Consider the following 24546-nt stretch of genomic DNA (forward strand, 5'->3'; position numbering starts at 1 on the left):
ACTATTAATTAACACAATTAATATAGTTATAAACATTATAATTATTCTGTGGCAGTTACTAGGAAACTTAAGGGTTTTTTTCCTTCTCAAAACAGGGTTTCTCTGTGTAACAGCCCTGGTTGTTCTGGAACTCACTCTGTAGACTAGGCTGGTCTTGAACTCACAGAGATCTGCCTGCCTCCCGAATGCTGGAATTAAAGGCGAACACCAGTACCACCCTGGGAACACCAATACCACCTGGCTAAAACTTAACCTTCTAACTCTTCCCAAGGCCCTTCACATAGTTAGATAAGACATATTTTAGTTCTAATTTATTTCAACATATTAGCATGGAAAGAATTTTAATCTGTAATTTGAGGTATCCCTATACCTTCTTGTTCTGAGTAGGCAGAATAATTCATTTTCCTATGTTTTCTAGAACATTCTCTGATTGAACACAAGGCCTTGTACATACTAGGCTAGTGTTCTTTCTCTGAGCTATAGCCAGAGCTCCATTCTCTAAATTTTTTTTTCTTAAATTTTTCTCCTGATGTCTCTCATCCATCATCATTCGGTCATGTGTGTCTTCTCATGTGGACCATGCAACCCCATTTTAGTGGTAGCGATGGATTTAGAATCTCTCCACTTTACTTTTCCTCTCTGTTACTTAAATCTGGTAGAAGTAGGCTGGCTAGAGCTTAATGAAGAGTACAAGGTCCAGAAGCTTTCTGTGTGCAGTCCTGAGAATGCCATACTTGGACTGCTTTGACCCTCTGACACACACTTCTTTGTTAGCAATGCCTATTGTGCAGGTAACTTTTATTATGTCTGGAAAGGTTTTGTTTGTTTTTTTTTTTTTTTTTTTTTTTTTTTGGTTTCCATTGTCACTAAGCTATATCCTCAAACCTGGAAACCTTTAGAGGTTTTTCACTTCTTGTCCTTCTGTTCTTTGCAGCTTGACAATATGTAAGTATATGTGGTTTTTCTCTCCTTTGAAATAGAAAAATAGCCGGGCGTTGGTGGCGCACACCTTTAATCCCAGCACTCGAGAAGCAGAGGCAGGCGGATCTCTGTGAGTTGGAGACCAGCCTGGTCCAAAAGAGCTAGTTCCAGGACAGCTCCCAAAGCCACAGAGAAACCCTGTCTCGGGGAAAAAAAAAAAAAAAGAAAACGAAAAAGAAAAAGAAATTACTAACTGCAGAAAGGGTCACAAAAATGTGTGACTTCATCTGAGATTATTCTTTGGATGTCAACTGAATACTAGTTGACACTGGAACTGAGGGCTGGAGAGATGGCTGCTCTTCCAGAGGTCCTGAGTTCTTTCCCAGCAGCCACATGGTGGCTCACAACCATGAGACCGATTCCCTCTTCTGACATAAAGGTGTACATGCAGCTAGAGCACTCATATACATACATATATACATACATACGAAACTGGAACTGATCATAGAGGGAGAAGACTGAGTCACTGTTGGATCTAAGTGGCCATGGGAGTTTTCTAAGCTGCCACAATCTTTAGAATGCTACTGTGTAATGTTTTGTTTACTTCTTTTCTATCCTTGTCTGAGATTACTAAACACATTTTCAAAGTGAAACTTTCAAGAACTCAGCAGGGGTTTTTGTATATGTAAACACAGCATGTCTATACATTCTTATTTGTTAAAGAGGAAAAAATTGAGATCCACTAACAATTCCTACCAGTTTGAATGAAAATAACTTAACTATTGTGGTGACTAGAAAGATGACTCAATGGTTTAAGAGTGTTTACTGCTTTTTTTGTTTGTTTGTTTTTTGTTTTTCAAGACAGGGTTTCTCTGTAGCTTTGGCGCCTGTCCTGGAACTCACTCTGTAGAACAGGCTGGTCTCAAACTCACAGAGATCCACCTGCCTGTGCCTCCCAAGTGCTGGGATTAAAGGCGTGCGCCCCCACCGCCTGGCATGTACTGCTCTTGTAGGGCACCCAAGTTCATTTCCTAGCACCCACATCAGTTAGCTCACAGCCACCAGTAACTCCAGCTGCAGGGAAATGGTGTTGTTTTCTGGCCTCCTTGGGTACATATTCCACACACAGATATACATATACATACATAATTGAGAGTAAAATCATTAAATAAATATAACCCCAGTGTCTGAGAACACATTTAACTTACTTACTTGGTATGTTTTTCCAGGTAATTTTCTTTCTTTGCTTTCTACAGGCTGATACATTAAAAGAGAGATATCAAAAAATTGGTGATACCAAAAGGAATACTCCCATCGAAGCTCTCTGTGAGAACTTCCCAGGTAGGATGCTAAAAGGATAATACAGCCAGTGTGACTGACACTTTGCAGTAGGTAATGTCACAGTATCTATAAATACTAGTGTTGGCTAGATCATTTACATTTCTTTTTATTATTATTCAGCCCAAGGAAAGTATCACTTTTATTTGGTCCATAAAGAAAAATTAATGTCAAGTTATCTGTACAGATATCTTTGTGTAGCTTGGAGCTTAACCTCTGGGGAAGCATTCAGCTAACAGGCATGGCTTTTTACCTTTTCCTTAACAGAGGAGATGGCAACCTACCTTCGATATGTTAGGCGATTAGACTTCTTTGAAAAACCTGATTATGAGTATTTACGGACCCTCTTCACAGATCTGTTTGAACGGAAAGGCTACACCTTTGACTATGCCTATGATTGGGTTGGAAGGCCTATTGTAAGTACCCTTTTAATTTTATTTATTTATTTTTGCTGGGCAGTGGTGACGCATGCCTTTAATCCCAGCACTTGGGAGGCAGAGGAGGTGGATCTCAGTGAGTTCAAGACCAGCCTGGTCTACAAAGTGAGTTCAAGGGCAGTGTCATTAGACCAATGAAGTATATGTTTTTGGATTATGACTTGTGGGGCCTGAAGAGATAGTTCAGCAAGTAAGAGCACTTGCTGTTCTTACAGAGGACCCAAGTTCAGTTCCCAGAATCTACATGGTGCCTGACAACCATCTATAACTTCAGTTCAAGGGGATCCAGTGCCTTGCCTTCTTCTGCTCTGGGCACCAGGCACACATGTGATGTTCATACACATATTTAAGCAAGCACACACATAAAATAAAGCAAATTCTCAACGATTATAATGTATATCCTGAGATACTATAATTTAAGCCAATATTTTACACATTTCTTTTAACTGACTCACAATTTAGTTCTGTCTGTGCTATAGAGGAATTTGACTTCTGTAGAAGTAGAATCCAACACCTTTTGAAACTTGGATTTACTAGTTCTGACCAGAGTCCACATCCTCAGAGACTGTGCTAACAGATAATGCTGCTAAACAGTTGTTCTACTTTCTAGGGTAGCCTGCTCTTCAATGGATTGTTGAAGACCAGACTACCTTCCCTTCTGCAAATGACCAAATGTGGGAAAACAAGATGATTTGAAAGAAAAACAGGGAGTGGAAGGGGAGTGGAAAGATGGCTTAGCAGTTAAGAGCACTGGCTACTCTTCCAGATGACCTGGGTTCAATTCCCAGCACCCACAGGGCAGCTCACAACTATCTATAGTAACTCCAGTTCCAGGGAATCCAGCACCCTCTTCTGACCTCCTTAGGCACTGCAAGCCTGTGGTGCACAGACATACATGCAAGCTAAACACCTATGTACATAAAAATATTTTTTTTTTTTTTAAGAAAAGAAAAAGAGCCAGGTGATGGTGGCCCACACCTTTAATCCCAGCACTTGGAAGGCAAAGGCAATCGATCTATGTGAGTTCGAGGCCAGCCTGGTCTACAGAGGGAGTGCCAAGACAGGCTCCAAAGCTACACAGAGAAACTCTGTCTTGAAAAACCAAAGAAAAAGATTGATTCCTACTCTATAAGAATTACATGCTGCTGCCCTTTACATAGCTATTATATTAAACTTGTTTTCCCCATTTGGTGGTTTTTGAGACAGGGTCTTATGTGTAGCTTTAACTGTCCTGGAACTCACAATAGACCAGCTAGCCTCAGACTCACAGAGATCCACCTAACTCTGCTTCTCAAGTGCTGGGATTGAAGGTGTATGTCACCACACCAGGTTACCCATTTGAAATTTACTTCATTTTTCTAGCCTACTCCAGTAGGAGCAGTTCATGTAGATTCTGGTGCATCTGCAATAACTCGAGAAAGCCACACACACAGGGATCGGCCATCACAACAACAGCCTCTTCGAAATCAGGTATGTGTTAGGTTTTAGTCGTCTTAATCATTCCCCTTCTTTATAACTACTGTTAAAAACCCAGCTTCTCGGGGCTGGAGAGATGGCTCAGAGGTTACGAGCACCGGCTGCTCTTCCAGAGGTCCTGAGTTCAATTCCCAGCAACCACATGGTTGTTCACAATCATCCTTTATGAGATCTGGTGCCCTCTTCTGGTGTGCAGATATACATGGAAGCAGAATTTTGTATACATAATAAATAAAATTTTTTAAAAAGTCAAAAAAAAAAAAAAAACAGATTCTCCCTCTTCTCTATGTTAGTGTTATGTGGAGTTAAGGAAAATAGCTAGTTTAGTATCACATTAGAGCAACTGTCAGAGAAAATGTAAATACATTGAGATGAGACATATACGCTAAAGATTCAGGACCTGACCACCAGGTATGATGTCACAGGCCTTTAATCTCAGCATTAGGTAGAAGCAGACAGATCTCTGTGAGTTTCAGGCCAACTTGGTCTATATAGGGAGCTCCAGGCCAGCCAGGGCTTGATAATGAGACTGTGTCTCCAAAAAAGAAAAAGAAAAAAAAAAGAGTCTGGGCTTGAAGGAATAGTCTGGTTTTTAGGAGACCTCAAAGCTGCCTGTGAGTTTGGATCTAAGGCCCCAAAGACTGCTGGACATGCAGATATAGCACATGGTGTACTTAGGCTCCTCTCTACAGGTGACTCTAGAGCTTAAGCCAGTTGTAGTCTCTGTTTGCTTATAAGGGCAATGATTTGGCTTTTCAGCTGACCTAGTATAAACTGCAACCTGAACAGTTGCAATCATACCCAGGTTGATTTGAAAGTTGTGTAAGATGCCTTAAAGATATAGTTCAGGGATAGAGTTTTTGCCTGACACATACAAGGCTCTGGCATGGGTTCAGGGTCTGACACAGCCATAAAATAAAGGAAGAAAGATTCATCTATGTTTAGAGCTCAGTGTGATCAGTCATGTCTTTTAATTCCAATTCTTTTAAGTTGGAAACAGTAAGGTTGCTACAAGTAGAGGCCAGTGTGAGCTGTTTAGTAATATTGTTATCTCAAAAAGTAAGTAGATAAATAAATCTTCACAATTATCTCTCAAAGGAAGGGAAAGTGAACAAAATCAATCAGATGCAATAATACAAAACATTAACAGAAGTAATATTGGAAATAGAATTCTAAGTGATATTTTTCTAAAACATTTTCTAATGAAGTTCCAGTTTTACAATTAAAGACATTTAAAAAGAATGTATAGGGCCAGGTGGTAGTGGTGCACGCCTTTAATCCCAGCACTTGGCAGGCAGAGACAGGCGGATCTCTGTGAGTTTAAGGCCAGCCTAGTCTACAGAGTTGAGTTCTGGGAAAAGCTCCAAAGCTACTCAGAGAAACACTGTCTTGAAAAACCAAAAAGAAGAAAAGGAGGAGGCAGGGTGGTATAGGCCCAGGCAGTGGTGGTGCATTCCTTTAGTCTCAGCACTCAGGAGACAGAGGCAGGTGGATTTGAGTTGGAAGCCATCCTGGTCTACAGAGTGAGTTTCAGGACAGCCAGGGTTGTTACACAGAGAAACCTTGTCTTGAAAAGCCAAAAAAGAAAAAGAATGTGCAGAAAGAGAAAGAGATAAAAGTGAAGCCATAATCATTATGTCTCTGCCCTTTTTGGGTGTTGGGGTGGTTTTCAATACAGGGTTGACCTAGTCTCATTACTCTTCCCCACTTTCATGTTGTTGTTGGTTTTTTGTTTTTTAAAATTATTTATTATATATACAGTGCTCTGCCTGCATGTATGCTTGCAGGCCAGAAGAGGATACCAGATCTCATTAGAGGTGGTTGTGAGCCACCATGTGGTTGCTGGGAATTGAACCCAGGTCCTCTGGAAGAGCAGCCAGTGCTCTTAACTGCTGAGCCATCTCTCCAGCCCCCACTTTCATGTTGTATAGGGTCTGTGCTACAGATTGGCAGGTATAGGCACTTGCTGCCAAGCCTGATGACCTCAGTCAATGCCCAGGACTCACATGGTTGAAGCAGAGAGGGATAAGTAGGGAGCTCTTATTTCCAAAGAGCTGGCAAATAGATAAGCCATGAAACCAGTTAACTATAATACAAGGCAGAACAGTTAAGCTTTAAAAAGTATTACCACTTGGAATTGGTTTTTGTTTTTGTTTGAAACAAGATCTCTGTAAACCAGACTGGCCTCAAACACGCCGATATCTGCTGATTACTGGGATTAAAGGCATGGGCCACCATGCCAGTCTCATTGGAATTCAAAGGAAATAATTTCCCCTAGTCAGAGCATAGCAAATTATTTTATGGGGAGAAAAGAAAATGCCACATTTGAAATGCCGCCCTTCGAAGAAGTAGTCATGGACAAGACAGTCCAAGCAAAAAGAGTATGAGCAGCAACAATTACATATCTAATAAAGGAGTCTTAGGAATCAAGGCTAGAAAAATAGAAGTTCCCCAAATGCTAGGCTGGAGAATGGCTGGTTCTTAACTTCAGTAAGAACTTGGGCTAAAAACCAGAAGACTGATAATGTGGAAATTTGCTTTAAACTTTTTTTTTTTCAACTTGGCAACTAGTGTGAGGAAAAACTAAGAATAAATTAAAATATGAGGACCTGAGTTCAATCGCTGAACTTTATTTTGATCCAGAGCTATTCTTGGTGGCCTGAGCATACAGTCCCAGAGCATGGAAGGTAGAGACAGGAGGACCCCTGGTACTCACTGACCTGCCAGCCTGGTAAAATTGTCAAGCTCCAGATCCCAATGAGAGACCGTGTCTCAAAAAGCAGGGTGGCTGACTCCTGAGGAGCATGACCTCAAGGTTGTCCTCTAGCCGCCACATTCACATATACATGTACATGCTTTTGCACTCACATACACATATACCTCTAAACATAAACAACACACGCCATTTCAGTATTGATCCATTCCTCTGGATCAGTCAGAGAGCACTTGCTCAGCCTGCACAGGAGCTTCAGTTCAATCATCCATACACATGTGAGTTTAAATGAATATACATTTCAGCCCTTTTCTTTCTCTTCCTTTTTTTTTTTTTTTTTTTGTGGCGGGGGGGGGGGGGACGGACGGACGGACACAGGGTTCTATACAGGGTTTCTCTGTGTATCCCTAGAACCTGCTCTGTAGATCATTCTGGCCTCAAACTCAGACATCTTCCTGCCTCTGCCTCCCAAGTGCTGGGATTAAAGGCATCTGTCACCACCACCTGAGTCTTTCGTTTGGTTTGGTTTGGTTTGGTTTGGTTTGGTTTGGTTTGGTTTTTTGAAACAGGGCTTCTCCGTGGCTTTGGAGGCTGTCCTGGAACTAGCTCTTGTAGACCAGGCTGGTCTCGAACTCACAGAGATCCACCTGTCTCAGCCTCCCAAGTGCTGGGATTAAAGGCATCTGTTGTCACCACCTGGCTGTTTTGTTTTAAATCGTTGTTTTTTATTTATTTTTGTTCTGGATGGAACCAAGGATCACAAATGTGCTTCTGGTGAGCTTCATTTTTATTGCAAGCCTTTTTTTCAGTTTTATGTGAGTGAAAACAAATGCAAGCCTGGGCAGTGGTGGCACACGCCTTTAATCCCAGCACTAGGGAGGCAGAGGCAGGTGGATCTCTGTGAGTTTGAGGCCAGCCTGGTCTACAGAGTGAGTTCCAGAACTGGCTTCAGAGAAAGTCTGTCTTGGATGAAAAAAAAAATGCAGAAACAATTTTTATGGTTGGGGTCTGGAGAGGTAACTCAGCAGGTAGAAGTACATCATGATGATGGGTTTCTTTGTGACAGTTTCTGTTCACCATCCTCTCCATTCCCATTGGACTTCCTCCTAACTACTCTCACAATTTTTTTTTTTTAAGATTTACTTACTCTGTGTGTGTGTGTGTGTGTGTGTGTGTGTGTGTGTGTGTGTGTGTGTGTGTTAGATCTCTATGAACTGGAGTTACAGGCAGTTGTGAGCTTCCTGGTGTATGTGCTAGGAACTAAACCCTGGGGTCCTCTGGAAGAGCCAGAAAGTGCTCTTAACTACTAAGCCATCTCTCCAGTGTCCATCTTCTTTTGTTTTGGTGGCCATTGAGTTTAATTAGGGTTACTTATAGGGGAGTGGGCAATTTACCAGTGGCTAGGGCTGAAGGTATATATATATCCTCAAATAAGGACAGGTCTTTGAGAACCCCTCCTTTTTTTTTTTTTTTTTTTGAGACAGGGTTTCTCTGTGTTGCAGCTCTGGCTATACTGGGATTCACTCTGTACACCAGGCTGGCCTTGTACTTGAAGAGACCTATCTGCCTCTGCCTCCCAAGTGCTGGGATTAAAGGTATATGCCACCACTGCCTAGCCCTTTTTTTTTTTTTTTTTTAATTGATATGCATGAGTGTTTCTTGCCGGCATGTATGTCTTTGTGCCTTGTATGTGCTTGGTGTCTGATATCCACAGAGGTTAAGATGAGGTCATTGGATCCCCTGGAACTGGAGTTATAGACAATTGTGAGCCACTATTGGGTTCTGGGAACTGATCTCAGGTCCTCTGCAAGAGCACTGCATACTCCTGACTGCTGAGCCATCTCTCCATTCTCCTTTAATCCTTTAAATCTTGAGAAGATGGGCACTGTTTTGACACACACCTGAAGCAGGGGGTTATGAGTTTGAGACCAACCTGGGGCTATATAATGACATCTTGTCTCCAAAAGTAAACAATATTTTGTAGAACTAATGCTACATAATAGTGGAAAAACTTAGTCTACTTAAACTTTCATAAATTAGTTGTGTATAGTCTAAGGTTAGAAAAACAGATTTAGTCTGTTATCTCTAGGCATCAGACAATGTCACTAAGTTTACAACACGGTATAATTGTGCTATATACCATAGCCTTATTTTGAAAAAATTAACATCTGAATATCTATCAACTGAAATAATTGGAAGGAAAACATCAGGGTAGTGTATACTCTAATCCCAGCTACACAAGTTGCTGGTGGGATGATGGTTTGCCAGTTCAAGGCCGGCCTGAGCAACTTAGCAAAACTCCATGAGGCTGGGAGGGAAGGAATGTTTATAATAGTTTGAACTCTCTTGTGGTACTATCATCATAAAACCCTACCCCACTTTGTAGAAATTACATAGTAAGCAAGTTAATACCTCCTTATCAAACTTTCTCATCTCCGCAGGAAATAATAGCAAATATACCCAGAATCTCTTAGAGTGCTATTCTTATCCATGTGACCTCATGGTCTATTAATAATGATGAGTAAATGCAGCTTTATAAGAAATGTCTTTTAGGTTCCTTACCAGTGAGCTTTAAACAGTTCCATCAATGAAATTCTGAGAGGGAGATAGTCAATATGCAAGCTATTTCCTTCTCATGCTTCTCTTTTTCTTTCTTATTAATTTTTCAACTTAGCATACAAAGTAATAGGCATTATCATGGAAGTTTCATATATGTATGTATTATACATTGTTATAATTCATTGCCCTCCTTCACCCTTCTTTCCATTTTTAGACTACACATTTGTAGATACCAGCATCTCTGTGATTTATAGGTTCCTTCCCTAGTATTCATGTAGAGCAGCAATATTGCATCCCAACCCCTGCTGCTGCTGTTAATCAGCAACAATTAAAATTTGGTTACTAATTCCTCATTACTGCCTTTCACACTACTCATTTTTCATTTTTTAGAGTCTTAGAACTATTACAGCTGTGCATCATAATATTAGTACCTCCTCAGCCATCTGGCACAGGGCAAGAGGCAACTAGTACAGATTCTTCAGAATGAGAAGTCACACATAAGCAAGAACAGAATAGTATGAGGTCTTAAACAACAAACAGGTAAAGGAGGCATGGAGACAACTTGAATGGCAGCAGAAATAGAAACAGTCCGAAGAGGTTTTTAATTGAAGGCCATGTTTTTGCTGAATACATATCTGCCTTTTGCTTTCTAAAAGAAAGTAATTCACATAGGTCATGTCCATTAATAAATTGTTTCTAATTCCAAATTAGATGCTATTGGCTAAAGGCATCCTAAGCTTTATTTTTGTCTTGCTGTGCTTACCTGTTCTTGGCATCGAGCCTCCTGGAAAAAGATATTTTTTTTCCAGGGGCTGGAGAGCTGGCTCAGTGGTTAACATGACCGACTACTCTTTAGAAGACCTAGGTTCAGTTCTCAGCACCCATATAGTGACTCACAACCATTTGTAACTCCAGTTCTGGGGAATCTGACATCCTCTTCTGATCTCCATAGGCACATGGTACACATGTATGCAAACCACTCATACATAGAAAACAAAATTTTAAAAAATCAAAAATATTAAGGAAAAATACTATGTTCATTCATTTCTAGCCACTGTTCACTTTAGTAAGTGTCTTGTGGACAGATACAGTGTTTTATGCCTGGTATCCCAGCACTGGATAGGCTGAAGTGGAGGAAATGCTATGAACTCCATACTGTTGGGATGACCAGAGTGAGACCCTGACTCAGAAATGGAGGAGGAAAAGGAAAGGAAGAAAAAGGAAGTCTCATGGAGGTTAATCTTGAGAGTAGTAGGTTACCTGTTTAAGGGAAGGACATTGTCTAGGTTCTTGCTATAAAAACTTTTATCTGCTCAGTTATTTAACCATTGAAACTATATATTTATAAGTTTGACTGTTTGCTCCCCACTCTTAACTTTCATGCTGAAATACATGAATGTGAAAGCTGCAGGGTGATGCCCAGCTTTTGGTTGTCTCCCTCCCTACTTTTATTCAGTACAGGTTTTCTTTCAACTGATGTGTTGGTTCATTAGTGGAAATGAATACAGTCACGGTACTATTTCTCAGTGCTTTGCAGCAGTTGTTAATGTCAAGCTGCAAACAGAAACCCTGCAATAGTCAATAACTAGTGAGCACTAATGTACTGGATTTTGTTGTTGCTTTCTATTGCTTTACCTTTCCTTCCATATCTTGCTGTTATGCTTCTTAACGCCTAAGCAGACTGCATCATCAGAGCGCCGAGGAGAGTGGGAAATCCAGCCCAGCCGGCAGACCAATACCTCATTCCTGACGTCTCACTTGGCCGCAGATCGCCATGGGGGTTCAGTACAGGTACCTACTGTCTTCCCTGTCCTTCTCAGCCTAGCTAGTAGAATGTTGGCTAGCTCTTGCAGTTTGGGTTCCTTTCAGATGGCTACTTACAGCAGGGGTGAGTTGCTTCTATTTAACTGATTGTGTCTGTGCCAGTTTTCTAACCATGTGGACTTTGGTAAAGTCATTTTTTGAGATAATTGCTGCTTTTTGTTATTGACTAAGAAACATCTTTGTGATTTCTGTATTGAATTACTCCACCCTACAATCTTGATCTACTGGTAATCTGAAAAATACCATCCAGGTAGAAGTGTGTTAGTATCTGAATTGTAAAGTCCTGAAACTTAAAATTGTAGCTTTCCAGTACTAGAGGTATGCATGTGTAACTCACTGCATGATGACAGATGATTTAGCACCTATTAGCCTGGCAGTATTGATTGGGGGATTTCCTGAGCAAATATTCAAGAAGTTGAGATGTTTCCTATTTTCTCTCTGGAATAAATTTGGTCTTGGAAATTATTTCTGTTTTTGTTTGGGCTAGCCTGAGGTTTTCTTCTCTGTTTGGGGCCAGGTATATCTTCTATCTCTTCACTTTCCTTGTGTACAACTTTTAAAATCCCAACCAGGAAAAAATTTCAGTTGAATATTTTTGTCATACTGATGACCTAGTTGATGTATAGAAATGAACTTCCTGCATGTAAATAAACATTAATAGGCCTCATCTTCTAGAATATGCTTTTTTAAAGAAAATGACTCACTGAAGCCGGGCAGTGGTGGCACACACCTCTAATACCAGCACTCGGGAGGTAGAGACAGGCGGATCTCTGTGAGTTTGAGGCCAACCTGGTCTACAGAGTGAGTTCCAGGAAGGCTCCAAAGCTACAGAGAAACCCAGTCTCAAAAAACCAAAGAAGGAAGGAAGGGTGGGAGGGAGGAAGGAAGGAAGGAAGGAAGGAAGGGAGGGAGGGAGGAGGGAGGGAGGAATGGGGGAGGGAGGGAGGGAGGGAGATAAAGAAAGAAAATAAAGCAATGACTTACTGAACGATCTTTTTATTCATAGGAAGTTAAGACACCTTTAGCCCTATAAAGTACTTCATAGAAACATGAAGGTAAAACAGATTTGCTTTTCTCTTTGACTGAAACAGTGATAAAGAAATCTTTTTAAACTTGGCATGGTGGTGCAGGCCTTCAGTTCCAGCATTCAAGGGAGAGGCAGGTGGATCTCTGTAGTCAAGGCCATCCTGGCCTGCATAGTGTATTCAAGCCAGCCAAGGTTACATAGAGAGACCTTGTCTCAAAAAGAAGAGAAAGGAAAAAGAAAAGAAAAAGAATAAAAAGAATTGTTTAGAGGTATCAGTCTATGTAGGAAAAACAAAAACAGCAACAAAATGTTGGAAGTTGAAATATAGCTTAAATAACAGGAGTCCTAGAAAGTTTAATTTTCCTCTATTCATCCTGGAATTTCCCAAAAGGCTCAAGAATTGGCCTTCTTTAAGTTGAGGGGTGTTAGCAGGATCCCTACATGTTTTCTCCTTCCTTCACCAGAGACCGAATCTTTATTTGGAGAGGGGGAGTAGGAGTCACTCCATCCCATCTGACTTTGTGTCCTCCTACACCCACCTCCCACCCTCCAGCACAGGCCTCATCTTGTTTCAGGGGCAACATCAGGCAGAACCTCAGGTGGTTGTGGGTGAAGACAGGACAGCCAGTGACATACAGCTAGTTGATTTCTTGTTCATCTCTGATGTTTCACACCTGGAAATACTGAGTAGCTAATATTGAAATGAAAAACTCAGTGGCAAAGCTGGAGAGGCTGCTCAGCAGTTAAGGGCACTTGTTACTCTTGCTTTTAAATGACCCAGGTTTGGTTTCCAGTACCCACATTGAAATTCACAATCATCTGTTACTCCAGTTTCAGAGGATCTAACACCCTCTGAACAGAGCATCAGGTTCACATGTAGTGCACAGACATACAATGCAAGCAAAATGACAATACATATAAAAAATTTTAAGGAAGAGAAATACAAAGGAAAAAAATGGTAGTTTTGCTTGAGAACAAGGTGTAATTTTGCTGAAAGAAAAACATGACAAAATAACTTCGAATTAAAGAGAAGCACACACATACACACAAAGCCAGGCAGTGGTGGTACACTCCTTTAATCCCAGACCAGCACTGGAGGCAGAGGCAAGCAGATTTCTGTGAGTTCAAGGCCAGCCTGGTCTACAGAGCAAGTTCCAGGACACAAAGAAACTCTGTCTCAAAACAACAACAATAAACAAAAAAAAAAAGAAAGCAGTGAAATAACAACACAACACAAAATGAATTACCCAGAAGTACACAGATCTCTCGTGGTAGAAAAGTAGATGTACTTCCCTCTTCAGAATTACCAAATGAACCATGTGCTAACAATTTATGTATCAGCCAATGCCACAGAGAAATTCCTTGGGGAGTTATACAGTTCCCTTCCTGGAAGTTGAGGATATTTACATATCATATTCAAAATGAAATTAATATGTCTGCTATAAAAACAAATTAAAGCAGAAACTAAGATTTTGTTTGTTTTTGTTTTGAGTCTCTAGACTAAGGGATGTAGGGTACTCTTGTAGCAAGGTGTAGTGCTTAACAGGGAGAGTAGGTAAATAGTATCCTTACTGACTGCTTGGCTGCTTTAGAAAACCAATAGCTAGTCTGGACATTCCAGGCAAGAAGTAAAAGAATATACTCTGGAAAATACAACCTTCCAGAAAGAAAATTGAAGGGTACTAATAGCATTTACTCATAGCCAAGTCATCCTGAAATACAATCCAGAGTAATCAGTAGTTGATGTGCAGTTTTTATTAGGGGCTCGGAGAGGTGGCTCGGCACTTAGATGCACGATGCACAAGATGCTCTTGCAGAGGGACCTAAGTTCATTCAGTTCCAAGTACATCAGGCAGCTAACTCCAACTCAGGGGATGTCACACCTTATTCTGGTCTCCCTGGGCCCCTCACTCATAAACACATACCCATTGTCCTAGTTTTCTTTCTTTGATAAACACCATGACCTGAAACTTGGGGAAGAAAGGGTTTATTTCTTCTTTCAGCTTGCAGTCACTGAGGGAGGCAGGAATTAAAGCAGAGACCGTTAAAAAACACTGTGTATTGACTGGCTTGCTCAGCCTACTTTTTTATACAACCCAGGACCACCTGCCTACTGTGGCCTGGGCCTTCCCACAGCAATCACCAATCAAGTGGAGGCTCTTCCCAGATGGCCCTTGTGTTGGGTTGACAAAAAATTAACTGTCACACCTATACTGGACATACACACATATAATTAAAAATAAAAAATAAATCTTGTTTAAAAGTTTTATTAGCACAGATTATATAGAATTGGCTTCATTGTATCATTTTCATACATTATCACCCATTACCCTCTTTTTCCCTCTCACTTTGCAGTGTGTGTGTGTGTGTGTGTGTGTGTGTGTGTGTGTGTGTGTGTGTACAAACACATGCCAATGAGTTTAATTCCAATTTTTACAGGAGCATAGACAACTTACTGGTGCCTACAACACTGAGAGAAATGCCCCTTCCTTCTCACAGTAATCACTCACTGCCTGTTAATCCCCAGGGAGGGGTAGAGACTTAAGCATCCATCACTTCTAATATGAGCAGATAATTAAGGGTTATCATGCTTCTGAGGAAACTTTAATAAGAAAGAAACCAAAGCAAATGAACTACAGCAGCAGTGTTTTCAAAAAGGCAGTCTTTGCCAGGTGGTGGTGGCACACTTTATCTCAGCACTAGGGAGGTAGAAGCAGGCAGATCTCAGTGAGTCGAGGCCAACCTGGGCTACAAAGTGAGTTCCAGGATAGCCAGGGTTACACAGACAGCCTGTCTTGAAAAACAAAAACCAATTAAAAAGAGCCATCTTTTAAAGAGAGAAATGACTCAGAAGAGCATTGCCTACTACTCTGGAGGACTCAGGTTCAAATCCCAACACCAACATGACAGCTCACAGCTGTTTGTATCTCCAGTTCAAGAGAATCTAATGAGCTCTTCTGACCTCCTTGGACACTGAACATACAGGGTTCACAATGCATGTATATGCAAGTGAAGCACCCATACACATAAATTAATAAAATAGCATTTTAGAAAGCCCTTAAACATTAAAATAATTTGAGTTCGAGACCAGCCTGGTCTATAAGAGCTAGTTCCAGGATAGCCTTCAAAGCCCCAGAGAAACCCTGTCTCCAAATAAAATAAAATAAAATAAAACCCAAATAGATTTGGAATATAAAATTAAGAAAGCAAAGCAGTCCGGGCAGTGGTAATACATGCCTTTAATCCCAGCACTCAGAAGGCAAAGGCAAGTGGATCTCTGTGAGTTCGAGGCCTGCCTGATCTACAGAGTGAGCTCCAGTACTGACAGAGCTACACAGAAAAACGCTGTCTTAAAAAAATTAAAAGAATGGGGGCTGGAGAGATGGCTCAGAGGTTAAGAGCACCGACTGCTCTTCCAGAGGTCATGAGTTCAATTCCCAGCAACCACATGGTGGCTCACAACCATCTACAATGAGATGTGGTGCCCTCTTCTGGTGTGCAGATATATATGGAAGCAGAATGTTGTATATATAATAAATAAATACATTCTTTAAAAAAAGTTAAAAGAAAAATCAGTATCCTTGAGACAGCAAGATAGCTCACCAGGTAAAGGGACAACTAAGCCTTGATGACTTGAGTTCAATCCCTGGGACCCAATGACGGAAGGAGAGAACTAACTCCTGAAGGTTGTGTCTTCAGACTTTCACATGTATGCAGTGGCAGGTATGTTCCTCACCCCCATTTGGAATAAATATGTAAAATAACATTTCTTAATCGAAAAAGAGATCCTTAGAAGGAAAATAAGACAACCAAAGAATGAGTATGGGCTTCTTTAAGATAATTTCCAGGGCCGAGCGGTGGTGGCACACACCTTCAATCCCAGCACTTGGGAGGCAGAGGCAGTCGGGATCTCGAGTTCGAGGCCAACCTGGTCTACAAAGTGAGTTCCAGGACAGCCTCCAAAGCCACAGAGAAACCCTGTCTTGAAAAACCAATAATAATAATAATAATAATAATAATAATAATAATAATTTTCAGGACCCTATTTTTTTAATCACCTTGAAATTTCTATGCTTCATGAATTATTTCATATGAATTTTACACTGGATATTTGTTATCAAGAGTCTGATGACAAGAAGGAAGCATATATTGGATCTAGGGGACAAGAGATCCTACACCAAAAAGGAAACAAAGAGACTTGCCGGGATAATCTAGAGTTAGGAGACTCTCTAGGTGACCCCAGCTGCCAATACAGAAGGGCATCTTTCACCAAACTGGTAGTCAGGAGTTTGGGAGGCTATTTCAGCAAAATGATGAGAATCTAGGATACTATGATATGTTATAATATTGCTAAATAAGCTATTCAAGAAAATGACAGACATAGATGTATAGCTTAATATAGTCTACTTGTCTATACCCAAAGTTGTATACATGCTAGTACTGCAGTAAATAATAATAATACGTGCAACTTTTGGTAGAATTATTGACTCAACCATTAACATATGAAAATATATAAAGCAATTTTGTTTTTAACTTTAACTTTTTTATTTTTTTTTTTAAATTTGTTTGCATGTATATGTGTATCACATGTTCAGGTATCTGAACAGGACAGAAAAGAGCACAAGATCCCCTGGAACTAGAGTTAAATGCAGTTGTGAGCTGTTTGATATGGGTAGGTGCTGGGAACTGAAATTGGGTCCCTGCAGGGAGCAACAAGTGCTCTTAACCACTGCCCTATCTCTCCAGGCAAAGTTGAGTTTTTGAGACAGTAGCTCAAGTCCTGGCTGGCCTTGAACTTACTATGCAGCCGAGACTAACTGAACTATTAATCTTCCTGCCTCTACATCTTGAATTAAATGATTACAAGCATGTGCTACCATACTTGGTAAAGACTATGCTTCTTGAAAAGCAGTAGTATTTCTACCACAACAGATGTACGTGTGTGTGTGTGTGTGTGTGTGTTGTGTTGTTATTGTTCTCCTTTTTGTTTGTTTTGTTTTCTTTTGGAGACAGGATTTCACTAGGTAGACCACTCTGTCTTGAAATTCACAAGTTCTGCTCTCTCCTATCCACTACCTCTGCCTCCCTAGTGCTAGTAATAAAGGCATTCACCACTCAGCCTGGCTTGTCCCCCCCCCCCTTTTTTTTTTCAAAGTAGGATCTCCCTGTGTATTCCACACTAGCCTTCAGATTGCAGTCATCCAGCCTCAGCCTTCTGAGCAAAGCTGGAGTTACAGAAGTGCACTGCCATGTCTAGATATGTGTCTGAATTCTTTAACTCTGCAGAGGCACTTGGTGAAATCGTGATTCACCTGGAAAACCTGCAGCACCGTCTGTCTTGGATGGAATGTAAATTGCCAAGATGAAGAGCATTTGTTCTGATGACGTGTGGACACTCTCGTTCTAACCCATTTAATGGGCAAGACCCTGGCTCCCATCTTTCTAGTGTTTCCACATATCTTTTGCCTTAAAGGCCTAAATTCGGGAGACAAGATACTTTTCAGTTTGGGTGTGGTGGTGCACACCTTTAGTTCCAGCACCCAGTAGGCAGAGCAGGCGGATCTTTGAGTTTGAGGCCAGCCTGGTCTACACAGTGAGTTCCAGGACAGCCAGGACTATATAGTAAGAACCTATCTTGAACTGCGCCCTTCCCTCCAAAAAATAGTAATTTGAGCCAGGTGTCTTGGAAAGTACCTGTAGTCTCAGCTAGTCAGAAGGTTGAGGCAGGAAGAACAGTTGAGCTTGGGAATTTGAGGGCAGCCTGAACATCCTAACAAGACCCCATCTTAAAAAAGAGAAAAGCCGGTAGTTCGTTACATCTGTAAAGTTCTTTATGGTGCTTCAGATCTCTTTAGTGGGTATCATAGTTAACTACCATATAACATATGGTAGGTAATATGAAAAGTTATTGGCCCTGTACATGTATATAGAGAATGTCAATAGTGGAGTTAGATTTATAATACAGCCCTATCAAAATAGTATTTATCCTGTTGTACATCCAGGTAGGAGTCTAATAACTTAAAAAAAAAAAAAAAAAAAAAAAACTCTCCTGCAAACTTGAAGTAGGTTCAGGCTGTAAATGTTTGACCTAATACCTATTAACTCTCAGATTTTTATATTTTGAGACAGGGTCAGTCTGGTCTCAAACTTGCTATGTAACCCATGATGACCTTGAACTTAAGATTCTTCTCCCTCTATCTCCTGAGTGCCAGAATTATAGGTATGTGCCACCATACCTGTTTTTATGTTGTACCAGGAACCAAATCCGGGGCTTTATGCCTCTACACAAGTGCTCTACCAACTGAGCAAGGGCCCAGACATGTTATTTAAGATTTTCTTTAAGGTTCTTTTATTTTATTTTTTGGTTTTACTTTTCTCACTATGTAGCCCATGGTAGTCTCTACTCAGTCATTCTGCCTCTTCATCCAGAGTGCTAGGGTTACAGAGTACTACCATGTGCTTCAGACATGTTTTAGATACAGATAGGTGTAAGGGTAGGAAGGGGAATAATGTTCCTTTTGTGCCTGATTTGTTTGAAATTATGAAATTTCCAATACAGATAAAAAAAATTATAAATTGAAAATAACCTCTTCCTTAGATTGCCTAAGGACACTGCTTGCAGGCTTAGTAGCAATTTATAGGGAGGAGAAATTATTATAAAGTATAAGACTTTACCATGACCCAGAATCACAGGTAAGTCTCTGGAGTGCCTTACTAGTGATTCATGTTAGTAGAATTGAAGAGATACATAGGTAAGTATGCTAGGGTAACCTTGAATTCCCCCTGCAACTCATGCCGGCTGCATACTTCCAATTCTCCTGCCTCAGATACTTGAATGCTAACATTATAGGTATGTGCCCCTACACGTGGCTTTTAGCCAAGACATCTTACATGACATTTTGTCTAATTCCTTAATTGTTCATTAAGAATCTGTGGTTTGGATTGGAGAGATGGCTCAGAGGTTAAGAGCACTGGCTGTTCTTCCAGAGCTCCTGAGTTCGATTCCCAGCAATCACATGGTGGCTCAAAACCATCTATATTAAGATCTGGTGCCCTCTTCTGGTGTGCAGGCAGAACACTCTATACATTGTAAATAACAGTGATTCAGGGCTGGGGATATAATTCAGCTACAGTGCTTTCCTGGAATACACATAGCCTTTTATTTACTCCCCAATTCTGCAAATAAATAAATAAATAAATAAATGTAAACTTTCAGGTCACTACTTCCATGTATAACCATTGTGGTCATAGAATAAGTCACTTACCAGTGTTAACAGTTTGTGTGTGCTAGAAAATACACCCACAGGAATCCCAGAGAAACTGAGGAAGGCAGCAAGATGTGGTTCGCATCATTTAACCTTCTCAGCCATTTTTATGTGCTGGGCTTCCCCCAACTTCTGATTTGAAATTTTCAAATCTACAGAAAAGTTGGGACTATCCTTTACCTCCATTAAGAAATTGTTAGGATTCTGCCATATTTACTTTAACTTTGCATATTTGCAATTCATATGTTCCTGTGTTTATGTGTGTTTGCTTTACCGACAGTTTGAAAGTTACAGTTAGCCAGGTGTTGGTGGCACGTGCCCATAATCCCAGCACTCAGGAGGCAGAGGCAAGTGGATCTCTGTGAGTTCAGCCTGGTCTACAAGAGCTTGTTCCAGGACAGCCTCCAAAGCTACAGAGAAACTCTGTCTCAAAAAAAAAAAAAAAAAAAAAAAAAAAAACCAAAAAAACAGTTTATCTTAGCCCCACACACTTCCACCTACGTCTCCTAAGAACAAATACATTCTTTCATATAAGCAGTAACTCCATTGCCTTCTCCAAGACAATCAATAGGGTCATAATATCTTTTTTGTTTGTTTGGTTTTTCGTTTTCAAGACAGGGTTTCTCTGTGGCTTTGGAAGCTATCCTGGAACTAGCTCTTGTAGACCAGGCTGGCCTCAAACTCACAGAGATCCACCTGCCTCTGTCTCCCAAGTGTTAGGATTAAAGGCGAGTGCCACCACCACCCAGCTTTTTTTTAAAAAAAAAATTTTTTATCTTCTAATTTTTGAAGTTGTGATTAGATTCAGAAGAAACCTGTTTGCAGAGAAGGGAAAATACTGTTTTGTGTAATATGTGTAATGTTAGGCTGTCCACTAATCAGAGATACTAAATTTGATCACTAGCAGAAATTTGAGTCTTCCTCAGGTAAGTCCAAATTTAATGTTGTGGGGTTCTTTTTTTTTTTTTCATTAACCATATATCATTATTGTAATTTTTCTCACTCATGTCTTATTGACAAGAAAAAAGCCAGACATGATATTCTAGACCTGTTGTAATCCTACCTCTGTGGAAGCTGAGGCAGGAGCAGTGTCATGGCTTTATATAGTACCATGAGTTTATATAGCCTAGGCAATACAGAGTGCACCAGACCAGAGCTACATTATGAGACCCTTGTCCAAAATAAGCTGGGGGGTGGAGTAGTTATTCTTTTGTAGAAATATTGGTGGTTATACATTACTAGTAGGCAGTTTTCAAGTTTTCACTGTCTGCCTCAAAGGCAGTAAACATTTCCTCCTTTTCTTTTTATGATTGTTTAGAAAATTTTGTAAAATTACCTACTAGTATGTACCCCATAGCTTGAGGAAAATAAGAGTATCAGTAAGATGAGTCTTATTTTGTTTTGTTTTTTGAGACAGAATTTCTCTGTGTAGCTGTGGCCATCCTGGAATTCACTCTGGAGACCAGGTTGACCTCGACCTCACAGAGATCTGCCTGCTTCTGCCTCCTGAGTGTTGAGATTAAAGGCATGTGTTGCCACACCCAGCTTAGATGAATATTTTGAGCCATTACTATGTCTTATGGCTCTGGGCTGAACACTTCCTGTGGCTTCTCTGCATGGTGACTCCATTAGAATAAATTTTACAGACTAGGAAACTGGGTACAGAAAGATTGAAGATCTTGTCCAGGCACCCACAGCCAATACAGTTAGAGTTCAAACCCATGGCTACCTAATTTTTTAAAGATTTGTTTATTTTATGTGCATTATTGTTTTGCCTGTATGCACTTCTGTTTGGGAGGTGTTGGACCCCCCTGGAACTGGAGGTACAGACATCTGTGAGCTGCTGTGTGGGTGCTGGGAGTTGAACTGGGTCCTCTGGAAGAACAACCAGTGCTCTTAACTGCTAAGCCATCTCTCCAGCCCCTACCACCTAATTTTAGAACTCAGTTCTTACTATTTCCTACTTCCTCCAATATTATATACAAGGAATCCCCCATCCATTCCTTATGCTATCCTCACATCAGTCTGTAAGAACAGTCTCAAATAGATGAAGTTATTACCCAATACCATAAGCTATCTGAACCATTTATCCTATTTTGTGGTTCTCTCCCATGTTTCAGCCAAGATCTTTAACAGCAGACTGGTTTGTGCGGGGTCCCTTTTCCCACTCCCCAGCACCCACATAAGCAGGAATCATGTGCTGGAAATGAAACCAGGTGGCAGAAGCAACTGTACAAGCAAGACAAGCCTGATCGGGTCCACATGAACCAGATGACAGGAATGAGAGCCATCATTTACAGTTCTGGGACCATCAGTGAGAAGTGGGATGACAGTGAACCTGAAATAAAAGTCATTGAAATAAGACTGGTTTTTCAAGGGAAATTTGTCCTTACCGTCTTCCTTCTCAACAGAGAGGGTGTAACAGTCTTGTTTGAGTAACTTCAAACCAGTGATCAAAGCCATGAAGAAATTTCTGAAGGAAAGTGTGATTATTTATGGTTTCTGGTGCCCATTCTTGGTTTCTTTTTGAGAATTTATTTTTTAAATCACCATTACCCAAAGTTTATAATTATGTAGTATAATAAACTGAGAGTGGTAGAATTTTTTACCCCCCCCCCCATGGTCAAGGGAGCAAATGAGTTAACCTTTATAAGTTAGCATACAGAATGTTTTGTTTGTTTTTCAAGACAGCTTTGACTGTCCTAGAACTTGCTTTGTAGACCAGGCTGGCCTCAAACTCACCGAGATCCGCTTGCCTCTACCTCCCGAGGTCTGGGATCAAAGGCATGGGCCATCCACTGCCCGGCTCAATTACTTTTTTTTTTTTTTTAATAAAAACTGTACACATTTTTGAAAAATGAAAGAATCTGTGAACAGACACAGGTGGAAGCCATAAACGCCCACAGATGCTAACTGAACCCTTGGTTAAGTCATTAAAAGAGAATAATTGGGGCTGGGGGACAGCAAGATGAAACAGTAGGGAAATGCACTTCACACCAAGCCTGATGACATGAGTTCAACAACCAAGAAACACACAGTAGAAGGAGAGAGCCACATCCTGTGAGTTATCCTCCAACCTCCACATACACACTGTGTTTGTTTGCTTGTTTGTTTTGAGACAAGGTTTCTCTGTGTAGCTCTGGCTGTCTTAGAACTCACTCTGTAGACCAGGCTGGCCTCGAACTCACAGAGATCCGCCTGCCTCTGCCTGCCTGCCGAGTGCTGGCGAGCACCACCACCTCCCAGCTTGTTTGTTGTTTTGTTTTTGTTTTGCTTTGTTTTCTTTTTTAAGGCAGCTTAGTGATAGACTGTCCTTGCAATCCCAGCACTGGAGTAGTGGAGGCTTAGGAATCTCTGGGTTTCACTGACCAGCCAGCCTAGACTAATCAGCAAGCTGCATGTCCAGTGAGAAACCCTTTCCCAAAATAGAGTGGAAAGTTCCTGAAGAAAGACACCAATGTTAACCTTTGACCTGTGTGGGTGTGTGCATACACATGCACCCTCACACATACATGAATACACACAAATAATTGTGACATATTAAATAAGGGATTTATAAGGATTAAATTTATACACATACAGTATAGCAGAGTACTAAGCACAAAGTAGGCACTCAATATGAAACTAATTGTCATCATTGTATGATTATATCATTAAGTGTTCTGACAAGATACAGGTCTAGGAACCTTCCCTATATCAGGACAGTGTTCTCTTAACCCAAGTAAACACATATTCCACACCCTGTCTGGCTAGTACCCAAGTGTGAGACCTAATCTCGCCTAATCTACTCTTGTGGAGGTAGGAACTTCATATAACCATAGTGTTTATGTTGGTCTGTCTCTGTTTCAGGTGGTCAGCTCAACCAACGGAGAGCTGAACGTTGATGACCCAACTGGAGCTCACTCAAATGCACCAATCACGGCTCATGCTGAGGTGGAGGTAGTGGAGGAAGCTAAGTACGTTTATCTTTCAAAGGGGTTGTGTGTCTTTCAAAGGGTTTGTGTCATCATGGGTTGGAAACTCTACTCTGTTTCCTCTGTGTGCTGCTCATCACAGACTGGATTCCTCATGCTTGTGTCGATGCTTCTGACCATTTTAGTTTTGTGCATGCTGCATTAATGACCCTACCACCCTTCTTCAGCTCTGGTTTCTGGGCAGATAGTTATATTTTCCTAGGCTGCCTTCCGCAAAAGACAGTGGACAAAAAGAACCATGCAGTGAAAGCTACAGTAGTCATGAATTTCTTGGAGGCGCTAGAGTTTCTTGCTCCCTATCTGTTACAGAGGAAAAAAAAAATGTGTTAAACCATGGGCCTTGGTATATAGTATCACATTTCTAATTGTTGCCTAACCACTCCAGATGGATGGCCAGGAATAGAAGGGTGTGGGCAACATTTTGCTGTCTTTCAAACAGTCTGAGCTTAGAAAAACTAAGTAATTTTCGGGCAAGGCAAGACAGTTGTGCTTGTAAATACGAGATTCTTGGGACAGCAAAGTGACCCTAATCCCAGGAAAGCAAAGGCAGTTCCTCACCTCCTCTTCTGCTTCTCTTGCATGTGTGTGTCTTGCTGTGTTCTCCCACTAGCCCTTTGGTGCTTTCTGCATGGTCTGTGTTTAAACTCTTGAGATTCTGGGCTGGAAGGTGCTGCTGATTCTGCTGTACAAACAGCATTTCTACCACTCCTTTTGCTTTTTTCCCCATCCCAAACTCAAATCCAGGTTTAAACTTCAAGAAGATATCAGGTAGGGAAAATTAGAGAAACATGAGTCAGTAACTACCGCCAGTCCTGGGGCAAGCAACATATTTTTAGTACAAATCAGTACATGCTTGTAATTTTGGGCATCAGTCAGGCTCACCGACCACTTCAGTCTTTTTTCCAGATGTACTTGTCATGGTTAAGCTCACTCGGCCTTTAGGAGGTCTTTTCCTACTTAAAGATAAAAAAGCGAATGAGGGCAACTTTGGCTCTATCCTGTTGATACCTAT

The 24546-nt window shown here is 40.9% G+C and overlaps 1 protein-coding gene across 10 annotated transcripts in view; it reads left to right on the forward strand.

Annotated features, from left to right (window-relative positions):
• Positions 1-24546, forward strand: part of Csnk1g1 (casein kinase 1 gamma 1) — a 131264-nt gene that overhangs the window by 99149 nt on the left and 7569 nt on the right. For 6 of the 10 annotated variants that reach the window (XM_027411314.2, XM_035443779.1, XM_027411311.2 and 3 more), the window contains 5 exons: positions 2178-2262; positions 2527-2675; positions 4059-4166; positions 11125-11235; positions 23410-23516. In XM_027411314.2, the coding sequence (XP_027267115.1) occupies positions 2178-2262; positions 2527-2675; positions 4059-4166; positions 11125-11235; positions 23410-23516 (560 nt within the window). Of the gene's footprint in view, positions 1-2177; positions 2263-2526; positions 2676-4058; positions 4167-11124; positions 11236-12274; positions 12324-21680; positions 21925-23409; positions 23517-24546 lie in introns of those variants that run through there. The other 4 variants (XM_035443781.1, XM_035443782.1, XM_035443780.1 and 1 more) reach the window with 4 other exon arrangements.

The sequence above is a fragment of the Cricetulus griseus genome, chromosome 4, assembly GCF_003668045.3.
Source record: "Cricetulus griseus strain 17A/GY chromosome 4, alternate assembly CriGri-PICRH-1.0, whole genome shotgun sequence".
Classification (NCBI taxonomy): domain Eukaryota; kingdom Metazoa; phylum Chordata; class Mammalia; order Rodentia; family Cricetidae; genus Cricetulus; species Cricetulus griseus.